Raw genomic sequence first — 21,604 nt, 5'->3', positions numbered from 1 at the left:
TTAAGTACCCCATCAGTCACCTAGGGTAAAGGGTAAAGCTTCCCTAAATAACCATGCATCAAAACAAAGCATACCAGGCTTGAGAATAGCCCATATAAAGTAGCTGTTCTCTTGAAAAGACTCAAACTACCTGGTCTGTTAGTTAATAAAAAAATTGACTAATGTTTTCTCTTTGTCAGATACTATGTGGGAACATCAACTAATGTCCTCTTTGAAAAATGGTTTCACTGCGAAGATCTTGGCACTCAACTTGCACCAATAATTCAAGAGTAAGCTTGTTAATTTAAAACTTAAATTTTAAAAGAACATTTGAAGTGATCTAATAGACCTTTATCAGTCTGTGATCTACATACTTCACTTTCTACTTATGCCACATTTTACAATGACTTGTTAAAAGTAAAGTGTTGCTCTACAAATTTTAATTGTACCTTTTATACCCCAAACTCATGAAATCAGATTTGAAAAAAATTCCCCACATATACCTGGAACATACTTTTTGAATGAATAAGAGTACGTTTCTGCTAAATATGAGAAGAACTGAATGAAGATCTAGTGCTAGTTCAACTAGGTAAAACTATAAACTGTCTTTGGGCTTGTTTCACTCATTGCTTGCCTTCTTTAAATAGTTCTAATCCATATTGTACAAGATAATCAAGACTGTGGCAAGCTTGCTAAATATTGTAAAAAGCAGCTGCTGTCTGCAAAATATGCAAATGTTATCAATTAACTTATTAATTTGCTAAATGTTTACTAATGATGAACTATCCAAGTACAATTGTACAAGGAGCAAGGAAATAAAAAACGAAATCAGCATAGCACCAGAGTAGGGAATTTCTTAGTGACATGAATTTTTGAAGACTTTTAGTCCGACTCCGCCAGTAAGATTGGTATAGCCCTGCTGAGTACATGTGATAATAGATGAGGACCTGGCATAGCCGTTCTCAGTATTACTGCTTAATCTCTATTAATGTACAGAACATGAACATAACTTTTTACTGGCACAATGTTTATTATTTTAGGTTTTTCAATTCCAGGCAATATAAAACCGGAAAACCAAATCCAGGTAATACAATAAATGTCTTCTGAAATTAATTTGCTTCTGATTGAACAACAGTGATTCTGTCTACATAAAATGACCAAGTTTCCTTTTTTCTCTGTGATTATGTAAATGACAATCATTTTGGGAAGCAATTCCCTTCATTACTCTATCCATAAATGAAGTCCTTGTATGTGATTACCAAAAACATCTTGACTGTTTATGTGAAGATGTCAGGTAACTGTACAGCGTGAAATCTAATTATCCATAACTTTCTTTCATGCCAAGAAAAATTTGTTTTTGACTATGAAGAATGAGGTTTTAGTGAGTTGAACCCACACACTATATATGTGTACTCCTTCACCTATAAACTTGAGAAATAATGACAACTAGGCAAAGGCACATGCTTTTAGTTCATTTAGGGCATGATCCATTTAGCATTTTATTTCCATGCTGTCTTGACCTATTTTTGTTTTGCCTCTGTGGATAGTCCAACAAGAAAATTTACAGCTCAGGTGGCTCAGTGGATGTGCACACATGCACTGCTGTGATACTCAACTACACTGATCTTACAGCTACAGGACAGCTACCTTAAATTCCACAGCACATCACAAGTCAAGGACATGTTCTAGTTTCCTTTTCTAAAAAGTTTTTTTTAAATCATTTATTCTTAATCTCCACATCCATTTTCAAATGTCTTAAATAGAATGGTATTTATGAATTACTCTTACAGAGACAAAAGCCTTGTTTGCATATTTTCACCTTTCTGATTGATAGTCGCCATAAAAATGTCAGTTGCTGTACAGATATCCAGCCTCAATTCGTATTGTAACAACGTTTCAACTCAAATATTAAAATCAGGTAAAGATTTTTCTGTGTGTCAACACCTTTCTTAAATATAGTTGCCTATGTTGCTCCCCCTCAAATGAGAAGTTCACAGGAGAGTCCTGTATGGGACAGCAAGCTTACAAGCCTCTGCATTTAGGAAATGATAAGCCAGACAAGAACTGCCTGAAAGACTGCAGCTGTACCTTTAACATTGCGTCTCTATGAAATATGCTTCTCAGAAAACAAAGAAAATCTTGTCTCCTAGACCTTGCTTCTCTTTATATGCAACATCAGAATGTATTTAGTTTAGTTTGAGCTCTTCCACTCTCCCAGAAGACTACCATCACACCAGAGTGAGATAGTCCTGCACGACATTAGCACTCAGAGGTCTAGATGACCTGTACGATGTGCTTCGCTATTCCAATACGCAATACTTATATTTATCTTTTGCCTAGTTGCTTTTTGGGTGGTAGTTCCCCCTCCCCTCCCTGACAGCTACTGTCTCTCGCTGTGTTTTCACAATGACTAGCATAGGAAGTATAATTTCAAATGAAGCCTCTAGATGCTGCTGTAATAAAAAGAATATCCTCTCACACATACTATTCATGTTCAATACATGGATTTCCAATAAGCGTCCCTCACCAATGTGAACTAAGTGCTTATATCAGAAGAAAATGAATTATATCAAAGCAGAGAAAAAGAACATTAGATTTATTTTGTCAATACTTTTGCAGAAGATGAGAGCAAAATAATAGACCTGACAATCAGAAGTTATATTCTCAATACTTTTTTTAAAGAAAGTTTTTTGAAAAGTTATTGATAAATCCAGTAAATAAGCTTTTTCCTTGTAAGCTGTTCAGAAAGCTTTACAAAGGCCAAAAGGCATGAGAAACTTCAATTAAAGCTGAAAAAAAGCTTTTTCAAGGCACATTAAATAACTAAAACAAGCAAGTAAACATACCTATTTTGCTCAGAACTCAACACATCTTCTTCCCCTGAATGGCTTCTCCTCTTAGATTAGCTTCTAAGTCAAGACAACAAATATTTGAAGTGTTCATATCTTAACTTCTGCTACAAGCAAAAGGCAGTCAACAAGCTTATACGGATGGATTTCAACCTAGGTAATGTCTCAGTTTTTTCAATTTTTAGTTTTCATGTATGGTAAGAAGCTCAAAGTCTTAGTGGCACCTTGTGCATGGAGGAAGAAAAAGATGGCAGATTTTTTTAGTTATACAGCAGTGACAAAGAAATAATGTTTTGGATCTTTTCCCTCAGCAACTTCTTTTTCCTGTCTTCTTCTACCCGCCCCCCCAAAGCAAAATTCAACTACCAGCATAACACCTGTAATACACAGCATGTTTTAACAAGATTAAAATTGGTCTATGCAAAGGGCTGGATTTCAGCCTCTTCTTTCAGTTTCTCTTCAGAAAATCCAGAATCCCTCCAGCTTTAAAGTGCCATCTGAAGTACTCCTAGGTTAATTTACACCTAGGTCAGAAATATTGCCTCCTCTCTTCAAGGAGAAATGGAAGAAAAATATCTTCAAAGAAAACCTTGATTGCTGCTCACTCATACAGGAAAGCTATAAATGGAATCAATCAGGGTCCAATTGTTTGTGTTTTTTTTTTTAATGTAAAACCTACAAGAAAACCACCACACCTAAGTCCAGACTTTTTCTTGATTTATGCTTTCTGGTTTCGCCAACTCTAGGGCAACTCCCCTTCCAAGCAGGGGGCAGGGTACTCAGAATACATGAAGAGGCAGGAGTAGCTGTTAAAAAGACCTGTTTTTAGAGGAGTACATTCAGGTGAAATATAATCAGAAACACACCTTGCATGCAATCCTTACTTGAGGCACCTTTCCTGGAAGGGTTTTATACCAAATTATTAGCCTCTTCTGTTAACCATTTGTAATAAAGCTTGAGAAAACTTATCTGCTTCCTTTTTCAGCAAGGACGAATACCTTTAATACCTAGGCTAAACATGGATCAGAAAAGGGAATTTTTGATTCTCTTATCTTTTAAGTACTTCCCACACATCTATAGTGCTACTTGTCTTCTTTCTGCTTCAAATACATGTATTAAAAGAAGCAGCATATGAGCATTTACGTAGTAGTAAGTATTCCCCTTTGCAATGTACTTTGCCAACAGCAGGCCTACATGACAGAACAGTATTCAAGCTGACCGAAAATAGTCAAGATTTTGAACTGTCTGGACCAACCATAACTGCACAGGAAACTGTGAGAAACTCCCAAGTCACATTCGTCTCTCTCACAAAGGCCACCTATTTGGAAGAAGAGACTAGAATCATCTAATATATACCTACAACTCTGCACAACCACACAGCCTCTCAATGGCTTCATCCATTCCCCTTCCTTTGTATTTAACAACGCTCCACACCACTCAGGTATATTCGCACCACAATGAGTATACAGCCAATACCGGAGATGAAGAGTTCAGACGAACCAGATAGCCCACAACTAACCTAAATCAACACCATTTAATACACCAGTAAAGTAGGATGACAGTGTCCTGAGTTCACTGGCTGCCATATGAAAGCTTCTACAGAAGTCTTCCCAAAACTGATGATATCGTCCAAAAGCAACAAGTGCTGCAAGTTCCTTGGAGCCAGGAGTTGATTTGGGACCCAGAACCGCTAATGACAGCACTCAAAGAAAAACCCAAGGTCTCCAGGAAGAAGAGTGCTTCTCCTGCCATGTTCTCAGCTGAGCCTCGTCGAGGGGAGGCAAAACACAAATTGCAATCTCTGAGAGCTCTCTTTATGCTTCACCATAGGAAGCAAGACACTGCTGACCTTTAAGAGCATCACATATATAATAAACCTGCCATGAAAATGGGAAGAAATGCCATATAAAATTGTTTCCTTCCTGTACAGACTTCAGGAAAAAAAAATAGTATTTTAAAAAGCTATAAAGCTCAGAACAGTCTCACAGCAGGTACATCTTCTCTAATAGAGTAGCTACCTTTTTCCTCACACTGTTAAACGTTCCCCAGACAGCAACATCTGAAACAGACAACTCACAGTTTCAGTCTGACATTTTCACTAGTGTTTCTAAGGGTATTTAGTAATAATAGCTCACACATGCTGTACAAAGCCTCATTCCACAAATGTAGCGAGGGCTTACTGCACTTGCTCTCCCATGGAAGGAAACAATGAGATGCCCACAGCCATATAAAAGGCAGATTCAGAAACAAAATGTAAGCCTCCCGATTTTAGGATTGTACTTTGAACTCCAGTCAAAGGCTACAGCATGGCATTTTTAATTACAATGACCTAGCTATGCCGTGACAAGCCTTTAAACAGAAAGACAAACTAAATCTTGCAATTTTGCTATTCTAATTTACTCTCTTCCTTCTGGAAGATGATGATATCTCCTTTTAGAGAGGCAATATTTCTTTATTACAATAATACTGTTCAAAGCTTTCCACATCAAACTTCTGTTTCAATTAGGAAAAAAAGTGTTGTTTATTTTCTAGCACAGATTTAATGACACAAAGAAAAATGTGCCTAGAAATTATTACATGGAAGAGTCATAAATTAGCAGTCACACCAATTCTCAGGGCATGCTACAAAAATAAATACAGTTACACAGGGAAAGGAACGATTACACCCAGTGAATGCTGCATTTTCAGCTGAATGTTTCTGCATCTATACTCAGCAACAGTGAAACGAACCAACTAACTCCAAAGTAATCAGTCATTGTTGGTGCTTTAGTTCACGATTTTTATATGGAATCAGTTAACTACTTTTTTTTTTTCCCCAAGTTCAGGTGCCTAAAATTATGTCTTTCAGTCCACAAGTTTTAGATTATTTGATTTACAGAGGCATTAAACTCCTACTAGTCTCATTGACATTTTCATAAACAATGAGAACGTTACTCCAGGAATTCGGTAGGCACATATGGGGAAGAACACCCCAGGGTATATATTATTGCCAGCATTGGCAATTTCACATGAAACTCTGGGAAATGGTCACATGAGAACTATTCACTATTATATAGCATTCCTTAAGAGATGGAAGGGATGATTACAGACTGCATAGAAATAAATGAGTACATAATTCTAATATAACTCCTTATCTCTCAGCTGGACCATTTTATGCTCAGTTAAAGGATAAGAGGATTTAAGCACTCCCCTTTGGATAAGGGCATCTACCTCTTCTACAGAAGGTGATGCTATTGCAAAGGGACTTTCTTATGTCTTTACTTAGAGAGATGACCACAGCACACAGAGATAGGCAACACGAATACTCAAGATGGAGGGGCTTTCACAATTAGCAAGAACAGTCCTTTCAGCATCCACAATGTACTTTTCAGCTCAACATAAAGGCACGTGATAGCAGATACAGATCTTTATAACCAGTTTTGGATTACCCAAGAAAAGTAGAGATCAAATTCTGGTAATAAAGAAGGAAACACTTACCCCTTCCCAAGGATCAGGGCATGCCCAAACACGCCACAGAGACAGCCTTCAAGTATAGATGCTTCCCTCATGGCAGCCAGCCCTTAAATGAGATTAGGGAGGGGTGGAACCTGACTCCACCCATTCCAGTCACACAGGTGAATTGCTTCCACCTGTGCTCCCAGGGCTGGCTACACCCCATCAATGGTTCAAGTCGTGACCTAATGGTTCCCATACACATGATAGCATCACATTCTAATTTAAAGCTGAAAAGAGTGGTAAAAACCATAATCAACATTGCTGTGGATATTTATTTGATAATAATGAAGTCCAGAAATGAGCTTAACTATGGAACTATTTAAATGGATCTCCTGAACAGTACATTTGGAATGTATTAGATTTGGTTTTCCACTTAGTGATACATCACTTTGAAATAAATATGAAGAGCTTTCAGCTGACTTGCTTAGAATTGTCATCTTCCTAGGTTTTGTTAGCATAACTTTCATCTTTACCATCACTGAGGTCTCTTTGTCTCACAGTACTAACAGAACATAAGAACTCTAGAAAGAAGCCAACTCACATTTCCTGTTATTGAAAATTAATGTACAAGACTAAGCAAAAATATATACATTCAAAAATATCTGAATATAGGGCATTAAGCTGATAAGAAACACTCAGTTCCTTTGAAAGCACCAGGCTTCAACTCTGCTATATGCGAGACTGCAAAATATTGGATTGACCTCATTGTAGCTCTTTAGCTCAAGTTCACAAGCATTAGGACACCTGCAGCTTTCTACTTCATGCAAGGGATACGTGTCAGTGTTAGATGAGGACCCAGTCAAGCAGGCCACTAGCAACGTCAGACATATCATGTCATGTTCTTCATCATCACAACACTCTCCTATTTGTCCTGCAATAACCAGTAATAGAACCATTATACTGGGTCATGTTAAACGTTCACTTTGTCCAGAGTCAGTTTTCAGAGGCCATTACACTATCACTGGCTAAGTGTTGTTAACTTCAGAATTAGGAATAAGCTCTGAGCCCATCACAAACCAGGTCCCACTGATAAGAAAGTGTCAGAAGATTGATCATCAGTTCTTTAGGGCAAGAATTAAATTTAAAAAATTATTCATAGTCACTTGGAATTAAATTGTACTTGTGATTCATGGGCACTTTGTAAAAAAAGGACAGTGCATCATAATAAGCATTGAATGTGTTATACATGCTCAAGGCAAAGTGTAAATTACTTTCCTGTGGTCCTGTACAATGAGATGTCCCATTGAACAGGACAAACTGGAGTCAGAGATCCCAAGAATTAGGAAAACTAGCAAAACCAGTCTTACTAAGAGTAAGAATGTAAGATACTAGCTAAGAAGTTTATTATTACTTCTCATCATTAGATTTCTGTTGCTTCTTGCTTAGTTCACAAAGGAGTATTTTGGCTTTTTTTACCCCAAATTCCTTGCAACTGACTGGGGCGTTTATAGTTCTGCTTGCTTTGCTTTTCCACCTAAATATGCTAAATATGAGTTAAGTAATGTAAAAATAGATTTATTTTTTTTAAACCTGGAAGGAAAAAAGCTTCCAAAAAATTCCTTTTACTGCAGATTACTGATACCAATTCTGTAGCTCCTGAAAGAGGTATTGCTTTGCAGAAACTTGTTGGCTTATTCCATTTAGTTTAGTATAATGAAAGAAAAAAAATTCTAATGGCAAAATCTGTTTCCACTGGAAAAAGAAAAAAAAAAGGACATTCGCATCCAGATCTTCTAGAGATTAATAAGATTAATATAGACACTTGGTGCATACTATGATCCATTAAATGAGAGCAGCTTATGCAGCAAACTGCTGAGCCTTGGATGCACTGACCGCATTTTCATGCATCGTTCAAAGGCTGCATCTGGAATAGCTTTCCCTGAAAGCCTGTGGGGATGCATTCAGAACACTGCAGAGCAGTGAAAGATGGCTTTAGGAGGAGTCAGAAGAATTCTGAATAAGGAATATACCAATACTTAAAATCTACTCTTCCTATTATTGAGGCTGAAATTTGGCTGTGAGTTCACGAGCTCAATACCTTTGGGAGGCAGGCATCTAGTGAGTTTTTCCTGCATTTAGGTTGGCATAATTACCTGAAATTGTTCTAGAGTGGGCTAATTACCTGATATTGTTCCACAGTGGCTTCTCAGGACAGACTACCTAGGATCCCCAAGGTGACTGCACTGTCTCTGCATTTCACTGTGAGCTGGAAAATGACTAAGGTTAATTTCGTATAGCAGTAACAGACAGCACAAATCTTGAATTTTACTAGCTAGTCAAACTGCATTCAGTCCTCCAGCTATTTTAAACTAAATCAGTTCTGAAGGAAAATTACTAGAAATTAAATCCACCTACAAATCCAGGAACACCACAAGAAAAGCCTTTTATTAGACTTAACAAAGTGATAGCCAGTTGGCTTCACTGTGGACAGTGTATTTAATAACCTACAAGGGAGAAGAAGCACAAAAGCCAGTACTGACTTTGTGGGAGTCAGGTGGTTTCAGGGTCTCATTCCCCTCACGTGGGGATGTGTAAGGAGTGACTCAGCAAGGGTCAGAAATGACATATCAGTTTTTACCAAGACATGAGCTTGTCTGAAAGAGGACAAAGAACACATCAACAAGAACTATACGTACACTGTTCAAATGTATTTTTAAGAAGCCTGGACACATAACAATTCTGACAACAGCTTCAGAGAAGCAACCTCATCCAGACTCTGAATAAGACACACCTCAGATACTAAGTTGTGATAACTGTAGCAACAAACAGTGCTATGGTCGTTGTCTTTTAACTAGACATTGTCTGTACATTGAGCCCTTCAAGCTGTAAGCAACATGAAAAGTTTGCAAAGATCAAGGGAAATGTTGCTGACAGCCCTCTGCCATTTTTACAGATGAGCTCCTGAAAGAAACACCCTTCCCTCTAAACTGCTCTTCTGTAATGGAGCCGTTCTCCTTCCAAGGCTGGTTGAACGATCATCGGGTCGAAATAAATCAGAAGCAATCCTTGAGCGTGTTTGGAGATACCTTTGAAACAGAGGTAGGAGTTTTAGTTTTTGTGAAAGAGTGGGAGATTTTTAAAGGTACAGGTAATAGATGCCTTGTATTCAAACTGAATGAATCCAAGCCTCACAAAAGAGAAAACTAGGCACCCTTAGAGAGCAATTCTGCCTTAGCATGCCTGGCACCTGTACAAGCCTGCCTTTGTTCACTGACCCAGCGAGTCTAGGGCAGGGGCCTGATATCTTAGCCATTGCTGTTTGCAGAATCAACCTGAGTCTGATTTCCATTCACTTCCTTTGGGATTAAAACAGTACTTTCTATTCCTCATTCCCATATTTCTCGAATCAAAAATACCAGCATGATGCAAATACTACTCACAAGTGAGCTCAGCTTCCCTATATGTTTCTACAGCATTCTTCATGCCAAGTCTAATTAGATTGTGTAAATACACAGGTTTCGGGTTTTTTTTCCCCCCTTCTTAACCTACATAAAATGAAAACAAAGAGACCTGTACAGCACCCAACAGCCTGAGCTATGCTAGAGTGTTGCTCTTCTTGGCCAGTCAAACACAGTCCAGTTTAGGTGCAAATGAAGCTGTCACCATTTGATAGCTGTGCACAACAGTTCTCCCCCTGGATTACTTGAAGTCAGCCTCTGAAGAATCCAATCCATCTGATAGCAGTGTGACAGAGAGCACGACACTGTCAAGAGCACAGAGAAGGTAGAGAATGAGGAAAAATAAGGTCTGATCTACAGCCTTTTTAATGTTATTGGGAGAATCTTTTTCACTTCAACAGGCTCTTGACAGGGCCCAGAGTTCACGAGGAGGAAGTGCCTGTTCCCAGAACAGAAGCAGGAAAGATATAGATGCCAAGCTGGGAGTGGGAGGAGGCAGTGGGAATAGATAAGTGAGGATACAGAGGAGCATAAGGAATGACAGGTGTGATCGGTTCCCTTTTTATCTTATCAGGAGGAATCAATATGAGAATACCAAACGTAATGTGAATTTTAATATCTGTAAAAATAATGCCATATTCTATGAACATTTTTGTTTAAAAATAGAATGTTTAAGTGCTGTAGGAAGATGAATATGTACACTTCACTCATGGGGATGAATCTGTTACTTTTCTTCCCTGAATTTTTTTTTTTTTTAGGTTATAGCTTATGGACCAGGAACAACTGAAAAAAGCAAAAAGAATTCAGATATCTGGATCTGGCAGCTGGTATGTGACAATTCAGATTACACCTGCTAACCCTTGAGTTCATATTTCAGGTCAGAGCAAACTGAACAGTAGTACAGCCTCCTGGAAACAGCAACAGAAACTAAATACTACGTTCTTCCTAATGGAAATTGTCATCAACAGGAAACACTGTTTGGCTTTAAACTGTCACAAAAAATGACTGTAAACTACTACCACCATAAAAATAGTCTCTTTTCCGTCACCTTGTATGTTGAGGATGGAATTGCTGCCATCCTCCATCATGTATTGGTGAGGATTCTTATTTCTGCTAGGGTATATCTTGTAAACATATCAGAATGTCTCTGTGCAATAAAAACCATCGCCTGTTACTTCTGCCTTGAAGCATTTGTCTTCATGCTGTAGGACAACTGGAATCAGGTAGACAAAGTTAATAACAGTCTGATAACTTGTTTATACTAAAGCACAGCAGAATGTGATCCACGTGCCCTTCTTTCTACTGGCTTCTAGGAAACACTTGCAGCTCAATGGAAACACTGCAGAGAAAAGCAAGTCAGACTAGCTCATCAAACAGATGTTTCTATCAGTTCCCGTTCTGCTGAAATTCACAGGGACCATCAACTACTAATTAAAGATATAACAATCTTGAAAGACACTTGTTTACACTGGAGCTCGCAGCAGACCATGCAATCAAGACCGTGTTGCTGGCAGGAATCTGGTTCCTCTGCTTGACAAGATAATGATGAGTGCGTTCCAGTGTAGATGGACTCCTATTAGCGATTTCTGTCAGCTCCCTGCTGATTCGTGGGCTACTTTTCAAGATGTAAAAGGTATTAGGAATCAGGAAAGAAGAAAAGGAGTTTGAAGTACTCCTGGAGGTTCTCTCTGTAAATTTCCAGAGAGTTGCATGAACTTACAAGCTGCTGGGTTAGATTGGTAGCAGCATATCCCCAAGACATCAAGCAATAAGTTGCTGCTTTGTGATGGGGAACAATGAACCATGAAGTATGTTTTTACTGATGCTAATAGTGTCAGACAGGGAACATCAGCTGAATATTTAGCTAGGCCTCATAAAGCTGAGCAAGTTATTAGTGCTCTTTCAGCGGGAAAGATTTCCATACTTACCTGCAGCATTTTCTTCCTACTCACGACAGAACACAAAACTAAAAGCTGATTATCTGTTCTTTCTCTTCAGGAGGGTGCATCTACTGTTACCATGGATGGCAAAACCCTGACTCTAGCTGCTGGTGATAGCCTACTTGTCCATGCCCAGTGTTCGTGAGTAGAGATGAATGATTTTCCAGACTCCAACAATATAAATTCAGTGTATTTAGTCCATAACAAGCTGTGCATCAGCTGCTGCAGAAATGCAGCCTCTGAGGTTGCAGGATTTGCAATAGCTTGCATTACTCCTTAGCGCAGAAGTCTACCCTGGAGCAAACAAAGCCAGACATTCATTCTAGCTCTCCCCTTATGATTAAGCTGGGGAAAATACAAGATAAACACTATCAAGAAAAAACAACGTGAAAAAGATCATGAATAAAGGTGGATGGTGAGAATACACTCAAAGACAATCACAGCAGATACTCTAAAATTCCAACCAGCTTTGATCAACAAAAATATGGCAAAGTTTGGGTGCCAGACCAAGAGCACAGCTCTCCTCCTGGAGTAAGATGCATAGGGCTATTTCATAGTAATGGCACACGTTATATAAGTGAAAGAAAAACTGGTGAAAATAGTTTCCAGAGAGAACAGAAAGGAAAAGTATTTGCCAACTCTTGTGAAAAGTGGCATAGACTGATAAAGTGCCCACCACAAAGAAGGATGTTGTACACTCACTGGTGATGCAATGCAGTAGATTATAGACATATGATTATAAATGGCCTTGTTTCTTAAAGGAAAAAAAAAAAACAAAATTATTGAGTAGTAGTGATGATTTTTGCTAATCATTAAATAACACCAGAAACAGATGCTGAAAAACCTGAAACTGCTCAGCTCCATAGAGCCTCTCTACACCTGTGATTCCAGCATGTACTCACTTCCTCCACCATTACATCCTCCACCTCTATGAAATCACTTAATTCCCACTCCTGCAGTCCAATCAATGAGGCTGTTTTTAAAATCCTGGCATAATGCATGCTCAGAGATCTGCCAGCACAGATCATATTGGATTAAGACACTTATCAGATTTCTACATCAGGTACGTGTTATTGTATGTGTCACTGCTGTACACTGATACTGATCTCTGGCCATCTCTGCAACTAGCAGAAGCAGCTAACACAAAAGTGATGACCACGAGGCACAAATACTCTTGAACTCTTAGTTACTTATATTGTTAAAAAATATCTGTGCTCATGTGATTCTTTTTCAACCCTCATGTCACGGAGATCAGAACATATACCTTTCCCCTTGGTTCATCCGTAAGGAGAGATGTTCTTCCCCACTGTGTCATGATGTTTGGCTTATATGGGTGATGATGGAGAGTAGTTCCCAAAAGTACAACAAGAGATACCAATATAGAATAAGTGTAAGCAGAAGAGAACCTGTTTGTAATTTCTCTGTTTCTCAGCAGCATCAACACGTTAGTTGTTTGTGTGGATGTTTGTTTGTCCTCCCACAATCCCCCATACACATTGGATTATCTCTCTGTTTTCCCAGGTACTGCTGGAAGAGAACTGATGAATGTGTTGCTGTTTCCATTGCTCAAGATCCAAAACGCAAGCAGCCTTATAACTTATAAGTTCTTACAGTTTCTGTAGCACTTGACTGATGATAAAGAAGTTTTAACCTCCTTAACCATCTTTTAAGCAGAATGCCTGGAAATATGAACAATCTAACAAAATGGTTACACTGGAATTAAGTGTAATCTAGTACTGTACCTTATAATAACTTCTTTTTCCCCAGGTAGGTTCAGCAAAATCTGCAATCAGTAATTATGTTAAAAACAAACAAAGCCATACTTCTTACATGAAAGCAAATGAAAACAGATCCAAGCAACAGGATGCAATACATAGTAATTTAAATGACATATCTAGAATAAATTTAAACTTTTTTCCATGTGCAAGTCTCGTTATGCCTACTTACTGAACGCTCTTTTTATCACCTTGCCTCAGTTTTGCCATTTCTAATAAACTGGGTATGTTAGCCCCCAGAGCACAGAGCTTTTATCTGTGGTAAGTTATAGATTTTCTGAGATCTTTGGATAAAGGTACCTTTTTTTTTAAAAAAAAAAAAGCTTTATCTGCTCCACTGCTTGAGGATCCTTGGGAATAAGAGGAGGGGGTGTTATGAAACAGGGAAGCAATAGTGGCATTGACATCAAGAGTTACACAAATCATCGCTGTACTTGCTTCAGGTAACTTGTTACGCATTTACCAGATCTGGCAATACAGAATCAATCACAGCCATCAGTAACACAGCAGACACATCACATGGGATCCATCTGTGAACTACACTATCATTGTGGCATTGTGGCAGTTTTTCAGCTGTGGAAGTGTCTATTCAATATAGCCTATGAAGTGTACTGGGGGTAAGGGAGGAGAAAATAAAAATGTTATAACCACTTTCTACTAAGCAGTCACTACTTTTTGAATAATGGCATTTATTGTGGAAATAAGTGTCAAATTATCTCCTCCTATTTTTATTCCAGGAACTCTGTTTTTTTGGCTTTTTTGATTTTTTTTTTACTGTTTTTGTCTTTTTTTTTTTAAACATACTGCTTTTCACATTACTAGCATCAGAAAACAGATCATTTACATTCTTGATTGTTACTAATTACATGTTTGAAAAAGAATAGTTTTTTTATTTTCATTGTTTAATTCCAGTGTAAGCTCAGAAAATACTTAACTAGTACACTCATCACCTCTGAAGCACATTGAACTAGTGTCACGTGTTTTATGCAAGTTTCCATACTTTTGGAGAGATAGACTCAAACAGCTTGGCTTTAACCCATTACTTGTATTTAGGTTCACTAGCTTTCCTAGTAAAGCATATGAAAGAACTTTGGTACGTTCTCCTAATAATAGGGGATCTGATTTAAGAAACTGACTCCTTTTCTTAGAGCTGGTATGGATGTGAGCTACAACAGATAAAAGTATCCCTTGAACAAGGAAGCCATTTATTTATCCAACTACCATTGGTATTAGTATGCCTGTCTGCCTGCAGGACTGCCTGCTCCCTGAATGAACAACTCTGGTTGAAGGATGTAGGCCTAGGGTAGCAAAGTGTTATATTATCAGTTTGGAGGTAACCACTGCAGTGCTCGTTCTGTTTTTACTTCATATCACATTAACATATTTATTTAACACAATGCTAAGTAGATAGAATACTGTAACACATAGGGCAATGTCTGCAGTAATCATCAGCAGCTGTTCATACATTCAGAGGCACTGTAAGCCATGGAAGTTTCAGAATAAAAGTTAAAGCATCTCTAGATTATAGATAATGCCACCCTTGAAAGACTTCAGAGCTTAAAATCAAGGCTTCGATCGAACTATATTTGTGAAGTCTTTCGAGAACAACTTCTGCTCAAACACCTGAATTCTACCCATGTCAAGTGTAAGAACCAGACCCAAAGCCTTAAGCCAGATCCATCACCCACAGTTCTGCCCCTGCCTGTGCTTAGAATCCAGTGCTGAGCAGGACTGGGAGTTCACTTCCTTCGAGGAGCTGCTGTTATCCGTACAATTGCTTAAGTGGCGTGCAGTCCCATAAGTGTAACTAAAATCAGGATCTAAGCAGCATGAGATTGTTAAAAAGGCCTGGATAGTAAGTACCAGAAATAGAGAGTTGTATCTTCTAATTTCTCTTTTGAGACTTATTTCTGGGTTTTTTTTGGGTCATCTCCTGAAGTTCAATAATTATTGGATATCCGAAGCACAGATGAGAACATAAAAATGTTCTCATTATTTACTCCTTCCACAGCAATTTAGAAACCTGCAACAACTTCTATGAATTCAAAATACTTCCAGAAGGCTCCTGATACTCACTGAATCTTTTCAGTTGCTTTATTCATCTTCTCTATGTTACAGACATGTACGTGTGCACACGCGTATACACTATGTATGGTAAACTGCCCAAAAGATGCATCCATGCTTCTCTACCTATGAGGAGGGGGGCCAGGTGGTAGTGTGATCCCTAGTGACCTTTTAGCTGGCAGGCACTGTTACTGTGTATGTATGGTCATCTCAGTAGGTACATTGGACCCAGAGTATGCTTGTGCCCTGATCTGGGTACCCATTTTCAATCTGAGTTGTACATATACTGTGTCATCCCATACTTACTAAACTTACCTCTGTTATTGCATTTTGGCAGGCTTGAGCTGAACATACATTCACACATAGACAGTCCATCTGTTGCTCACAGTTTCTCCGAGACTCAAAAGCAATGCCTTTATACAAATACGCATTCTAAACAGTATTTCATACAATAAAGCCGGCACAGACCAGAAAAAACACATACCTGCACTACTTCTCGTAAATTATTACACTTTCAGGACTGTCCACAGTTACAAGCTGGTGCTGACGTGAAAGCTTAGAAGCACACCCAGAGGAGTTTGAATCTACCTACGAGGATCCATGGAGTTACCCAAGACTGTATTTCACCCAGCCTGGAAGTCAGCAGGAGCTTTCCTCATTACTTCAAATGGGAAAAGGCAAGGGACTCAGTTCTGTCTGTTGTTGGACAAAGTGTCAAGAGAGACTGTGTTGGTTCAGTGCCTTTAACCTAGTGAGAAAACTGATAAGTTTTATAAAGAGAAAGAAAAAACATTCAAAGCCAGGCTGGATGGGAGTTTGAGCAACCTGCTCTAGAGGGAAGTGTCCCTGCTTATAGTGGGGGGGGTTTGGAGCTAGATGATCTTAAAGGTCTCTACCACTATATTCTTCCTTGCTAAGTGTTGAACTATGGGGCAATAACAAAACACGTTGATCAGTATGGTCACATTATATATCAGCACCAGTTTAAAAAAAAAAGCAACAGGAGAACAGTGACCCTCACAGATCATGTTGTAAACAGATTGCAGTGATCAACAGCAGAGCTCAAGGTTGTACAATTATTTTTATTAACAGCAAATGATTAAGGCAAGTTAACCATCAAATGCTAGCTACATTTCAAATGCTAACTACAGTGCATAAATTTACAGTTTGCAGAAATCAAGAGAGGAACTCTTCTTCCTCCATTCTTGCTTTATTTTTAGGTGTTGCTTGCTCCTTTGAAATACAAACTGCTAGAAACAGAAAACAAGATGAGATGGATCACTTAACTGATCAGGTGTGTTGCAGTAAACCCTTTCTTCAGGCCCACATGGAATTTACTCACACCTATAAACCAATCCTACGTAGCTGCATTAAGATAATACTTTCATGTTGGTGTTAAAAGCATTCATTGTACTTTGATTTCAGCTCTCCAGACATATTAATGTTATAGAACAGATGCACAATATGCAACCCTCCCACCACCATTGCATATAAGTAAGAAAAAATACTTAAGCTTTTTAACAAATTCCTACAAAAACAGTTTGTGCTCGCGATGCAGACTTTTCAGTGGGTAGGGGATTCTTTTTATTTATTTTATTTTCTGTTAATTCAGAGTGCACACCGATGAACACTTCAGGCTGATGAAGGTCATTGTATCCTGGTCTGTATCTGATTGAAAATAAATAGTTCAGCATCCAAGTATGCACCATAACTGCTGCTTGGACCCAAAGTAAAAATGTTAATTTTAAAGTAATAATGAAGAAGTCAAAGCTAACATCTACCTTGCAGATCAGAGTAAATACCTCAGCCAATGAGTGCTAGCACTGTCTGGCTCCAGACAGTCATATTATCAGTGATTGTCCAGAAACTGTGGAAGTGCATAAAAACCTCTCCCTTTTATTATTACTGAAATTTTGATAAAAGCTTGAAAGCTAGGGGGAAAATGTATATCAAATCAATACATATCAAACAATTCCCATTCAGCACCTTTGCAGAAATAACCATTGAAATGGCCAAGTCATCGGGCAAATCAGATTCACTTCTGCAGACAGTTTTGCTGTTTACAAATCTGTGAATCCTATGGGACAATTATTCCTAAGCTGTTGTTGCTTTAGGTTAAATATACCTCCAAGATCTTTGACCAGGTAATTCAGACCAGGTCATTCAATTACATTTCATCAGAACCACATCCTTGAAGATTTGAACGCTGCTTGGTATTTCTGAAGGGCTATTGGGCAGGTCAACATAAGTTTTTATTTAGCTGTGTAAAGGTCATTTATCTCCCTGATCTGGGAGATAAATTATGCTGAAGTTGGGGCAAAATTATTTGGGTTCTACAAAAATTTAGGTGCCATCCAGCCACACTCACCTCTGAGGGTACTGCAGAGAGCCACCTCCACTGAGGGCGGCTGACAGGGCTTGGTTTCTACCTTTTCCAAGAGCTGAGCAAAGCTCATTCTCTTCTTGCAAATCACTGCCAGAGATCTATCACTTCACTTTACCCAATAGCCTCAGGAAAAGAAACCGTAGGGACAGCTTCGATCTCTGTGCAGGAGTGGGAAATCAAACCCTCATCTTTGCTGTCCTGCAGGAACATCCCCACCATAGGCTACACTGTCTGAGGAATGTCTGCACCTTCTTGTTAAAGCCCTGCACTACTACAGTAAGACCAATTAGCCTTAAAGGGAGCACCCAGTGTTGCCAGCGAGCTTAAGGATAATTCCTGCTCCCCAGATAGAGTTACAGAAAATGTTACTCTATAAAACAAGAGCTAATACTGCCAGAAAGCACATATCATTACAAAGCCATTGTTCCACTGACAGTTATTTGGCTGAATACACGTGATCCGAGATGTCTTCTAGTGTCTTGGCGTATATTACAAAGAGAACCTGAACATCACATTTGGACTTGGGAAAAATAATCAGCTGATTGTCAGGCCACAGATAGATCAGCTTTGTTTATGACAATCTGAGAAAAGTGTTAACAGTTACTGATTGCTTCTTGATACTGGTAACTAACAATTCTTCTTGTTCAAATTCTGTATGCTTTATTAAAAAATGGCAACTAAACATTAAATGCAGAGGTCTCCATATAGGATAATATCTTGTTATTCTCTTCAGGAGAAGAGTGGTAAGTACCAAATGAAACTTGGCACAAACTTGAAAAATATCTGGCTTTTGTATGACACTGTGAATGTATGAGAGACACATCCAGAGCAAGCACATGCTCTGGAATATCAAACAGAACTCCCAAGATTTGTTGTCAGGACCACTGACTCTGCAGCCACAGCATGGAACTGGAAGCAGAAGAAAAGGAGAACTTGCTAGCACCTAATCAAAGACCCTAACAGACTAACAGTAGTGAATCTGCAGCGTGATGTAAGAGTAACTCACTTCGAAAGTGCAGATAATCAAAAGCACTGAATGATGCTAGAAGCGATGAAGTCAATGCTATTTTATTTAAAGATACAAAACACAAAGCAAGAAAACTGTATGAGTCCCTTCCAGATATGCTTTCAGTTTAGAGAGAAGAGATCACATACCTCGAGAAGAAAAACTGATATTTAATAACTAAGGAACCACAGGAAATGAAATTGCCATAAGCATTTCACCAAAACAGGTGTAGCTTCCTAGAGTATATTTTTAATATCCATATAATGTTTTCAGGAACTAGAATTCACTCAATAAATCCTGTAGTGATTTTCATGAATATCACAAACTGCAGTGACAAGAGTTTATTTCTAATTTAATTTTTTGTAATCCACAACCTATTAGATTAGCTTTCTTTTACATCAAGGCAGAAATCTGTATGCTAGCACTGAAATTTGACTCCCTTATCCTTTCAGACATAGAGTTTAAAATGAAAATTAACCATTTTCCTGGCTTCTGTTCCAAGATGGATGGCAGTGTTCAACTGTCTAAAGCTCTTTCTTCCATCTTCTGGATTAGCTAGGCAATCTACATCCAATTCTTAAAGCAGTTTGCCACTACTTACATATTGGACAATTTAGATGCAGCTGCCCTGATTTATGCCAGTATGTTAATAGAATCAGGCTGGTGCACTACAACAATGCAAGTGTTGCTTTGCTGTGTGCAAAATACCACTGCATATTTTTATAGACTATACATACATATGTACACATATATAGCCACATGGAGATGTGTATATGAACATCTATATACTGCATGAAGAATTGTGAAACCCTTTCTTTTCTGGTGAAATTTGTGCCAAGCATGCTGTGTATGCTTGCTGTTTTAGAAAATGACTAGCCAATTATTGGCAGACAGAGATGGAGATTGATAGTAAAGGTCACTTTTATTTATGTCAGACACAGGATATTTCAGAAGCTTTTATGGAGCAGCTGCATCTGTGCTCTCTGTGGGTTGGATGCACTCCATACATGCTGCTGGAGGACAGAAAAAGCAAGAGACTGCACAAGAGGAAGAAACTACCCTGGGTTTCACTGGAAGCTGGCTCCATAAGAAGCTCCACCTAAACCAGCCTTTTCACAGCCTCCCAGCAGCTGGGGCATTGCAGCTCACAGACGCACCACTCGAAGGGCCAGAGGTTGTTTTTTTATTATCAGTTTTTTAATCTAATAGAAAGGTTTTGTGGCATTTATTTCCTCTATAGCAAAATTAACTCTACTTGCAAAGCTTCCTCCCCCTCAGAGGGAAATAAGATGTAGGCTCAGAAACCCAAATCCACAATGATATTTAAGTGCCTGAGGAACTGTGCCAGAGTGTCTGGCGGAGAAGCTAAATAGACTCAATTTTAAAAGGAAGTATAGTGAATGGAGAGACAGATTGAAAGCTCCAGAGAGCGAAGCACTCCTTTTATCTACTACAGGGGGAGCTATTAGGCGGCAAGCTGAACTCTCTCCTTGCTCATTTGTGTGCTTTAATCCACATTACAGCCAACCCCACCTCTATTAGAGACTGGCCTTTGCTACAGCTCGCACCAAGTTGGTCACAAACACTACTTTCACAACACCAACATCAGTCCAGTGGGACCTGGACAGAGATAAATACAGTTTGTGTGATCACGTGAATGGTCATCTTAAACTTGCTTGCCAGGGAAGAAAAACAAACCACACTCTTTGTAAAAGGTGCTAACATTCTTCCTGCTTAAAAAGAGACATCAAAACAGTAGAAAATGTTTGGTGAAACTGTTTTATGGGTAAATTCATACATCCTGTGCATTCTGTCATTAAACTTATTTTCCATTTAAAATCATAGAATTACCAAGGTCAGAAAAGGCCTCCAAGATCAGCCAAGCCCAACCATCCACCTAATTCTTAACATTTTGTATTGAAACCATTTTATTTATTTCCTCATGCAACTATACTGGGAGAAATACTGTTCTCAGTTGCATTTGTATGAACAGGTAGGTAATGGAATTACCCCAATCTCATAGCGCTGCCACAGAGTACTACTGGCCTTTCATTCCACAACACAGTGGTGGAACTACACTGGCACACAAAGGCTGCTTGACACAGGTTGCACACTATGACTTCAAATAGCATGCTCTATTCAAGATAATTAATACTTTTGATGGCTTAACGCACTTGTTACAGCTGAAATTGGCTTCACAGAAATGCTAGTAATCCAGAAATTAGTAGCTTCATCCTGTTGAAAAGAAGCAGCTTCTAGATGTTCACTGAAATGTGAACATCCTGACACACACACAGAAGAAAGCACTAGAGGGAAATAAGAACATCTTAAAAAAAAAAAAAGTAGTCAATTTACTATCATGACTATTACCAGTCATTATTTTGGAATTCAAGTAAAATTTAAGTGGAATGAAAAGTAATCTCTAAACTTAGCTCATTAATAATCAAAGCAACAAAAAAAGTTATAAAATTATAAACCAAAAGATCATTTGTATTTTCCTTTTTTTATTATTATTTGATCCTACTCTTGCAAAGTTTACACTTACTGAGAGTGGAGTCAGCACTACTGGTATTCAAATACCAATAGTTCATCCCACACTTGAATTTTTAAAGCTCAACATACAGAGATTTTAATAAATAAGAAAGTAAAAAATAAAGACTTGAAAATATTTTAAGGCATGAGGAGTTAAAAATAATTTCTTCCATTTCCCAC

The 21,604-nt window shown here is 38.4% G+C and overlaps 2 protein-coding genes across 18 annotated transcripts in view; one reads left to right on the top strand and one right to left on the bottom strand.

The window, feature by feature from the left end:
- The window catches only part of HAAO (3-hydroxyanthranilate 3,4-dioxygenase), a 31,540-nt gene extending 17,959 nt beyond the window's left edge, over positions 1–13,581 (top strand). The window contains exons 5-10 of the mRNA XM_021389473.1: positions 180–269; positions 1,020–1,063; positions 9,217–9,362; positions 10,480–10,548; positions 11,720–11,802; positions 13,183–13,581. Coding sequence (XP_021245148.1) covers positions 180–269; positions 1,020–1,063; positions 9,217–9,362; positions 10,480–10,548; positions 11,720–11,802; positions 13,183–13,264 — 514 coding nt within the window. The 3' untranslated portion in view covers positions 13,265–13,581. The remainder of the gene's footprint in view (positions 1–179; positions 270–1,019; positions 1,064–9,216; positions 9,363–10,479; positions 10,549–11,719; positions 11,803–13,182) is intronic.
- Positions 1–21,604, bottom strand: part of MTA3 (metastasis associated 1 family member 3) — a 696,451-nt gene that overhangs the window by 505,231 nt on the left and 169,616 nt on the right. For 2 of the 17 annotated variants that reach the window (XR_002436314.1, XM_021389468.1), the window contains one exon: positions 16,563–16,750. The exons of 14 other annotated variants lie outside the window; for them this stretch is intronic. The gene's annotated coding sequence lies outside the window, so the exon portion shown is untranslated. Of the gene's footprint in view, positions 1–16,562; positions 16,751–21,604 lie in introns of those variants that run through there. One more of the 17 variants, XR_002436315.1, reaches the window with a different exon arrangement.

This window comes from Numida meleagris, chromosome 3, assembly GCF_002078875.1.
Source record: "Numida meleagris isolate 19003 breed g44 Domestic line chromosome 3, NumMel1.0, whole genome shotgun sequence".
Classification (NCBI taxonomy): domain Eukaryota; kingdom Metazoa; phylum Chordata; class Aves; order Galliformes; family Numididae; genus Numida; species Numida meleagris.
The sequence above is the reverse complement of the archived record's forward strand: the minus strand, read 5'-3'. Positions and strand labels throughout refer to the sequence as shown.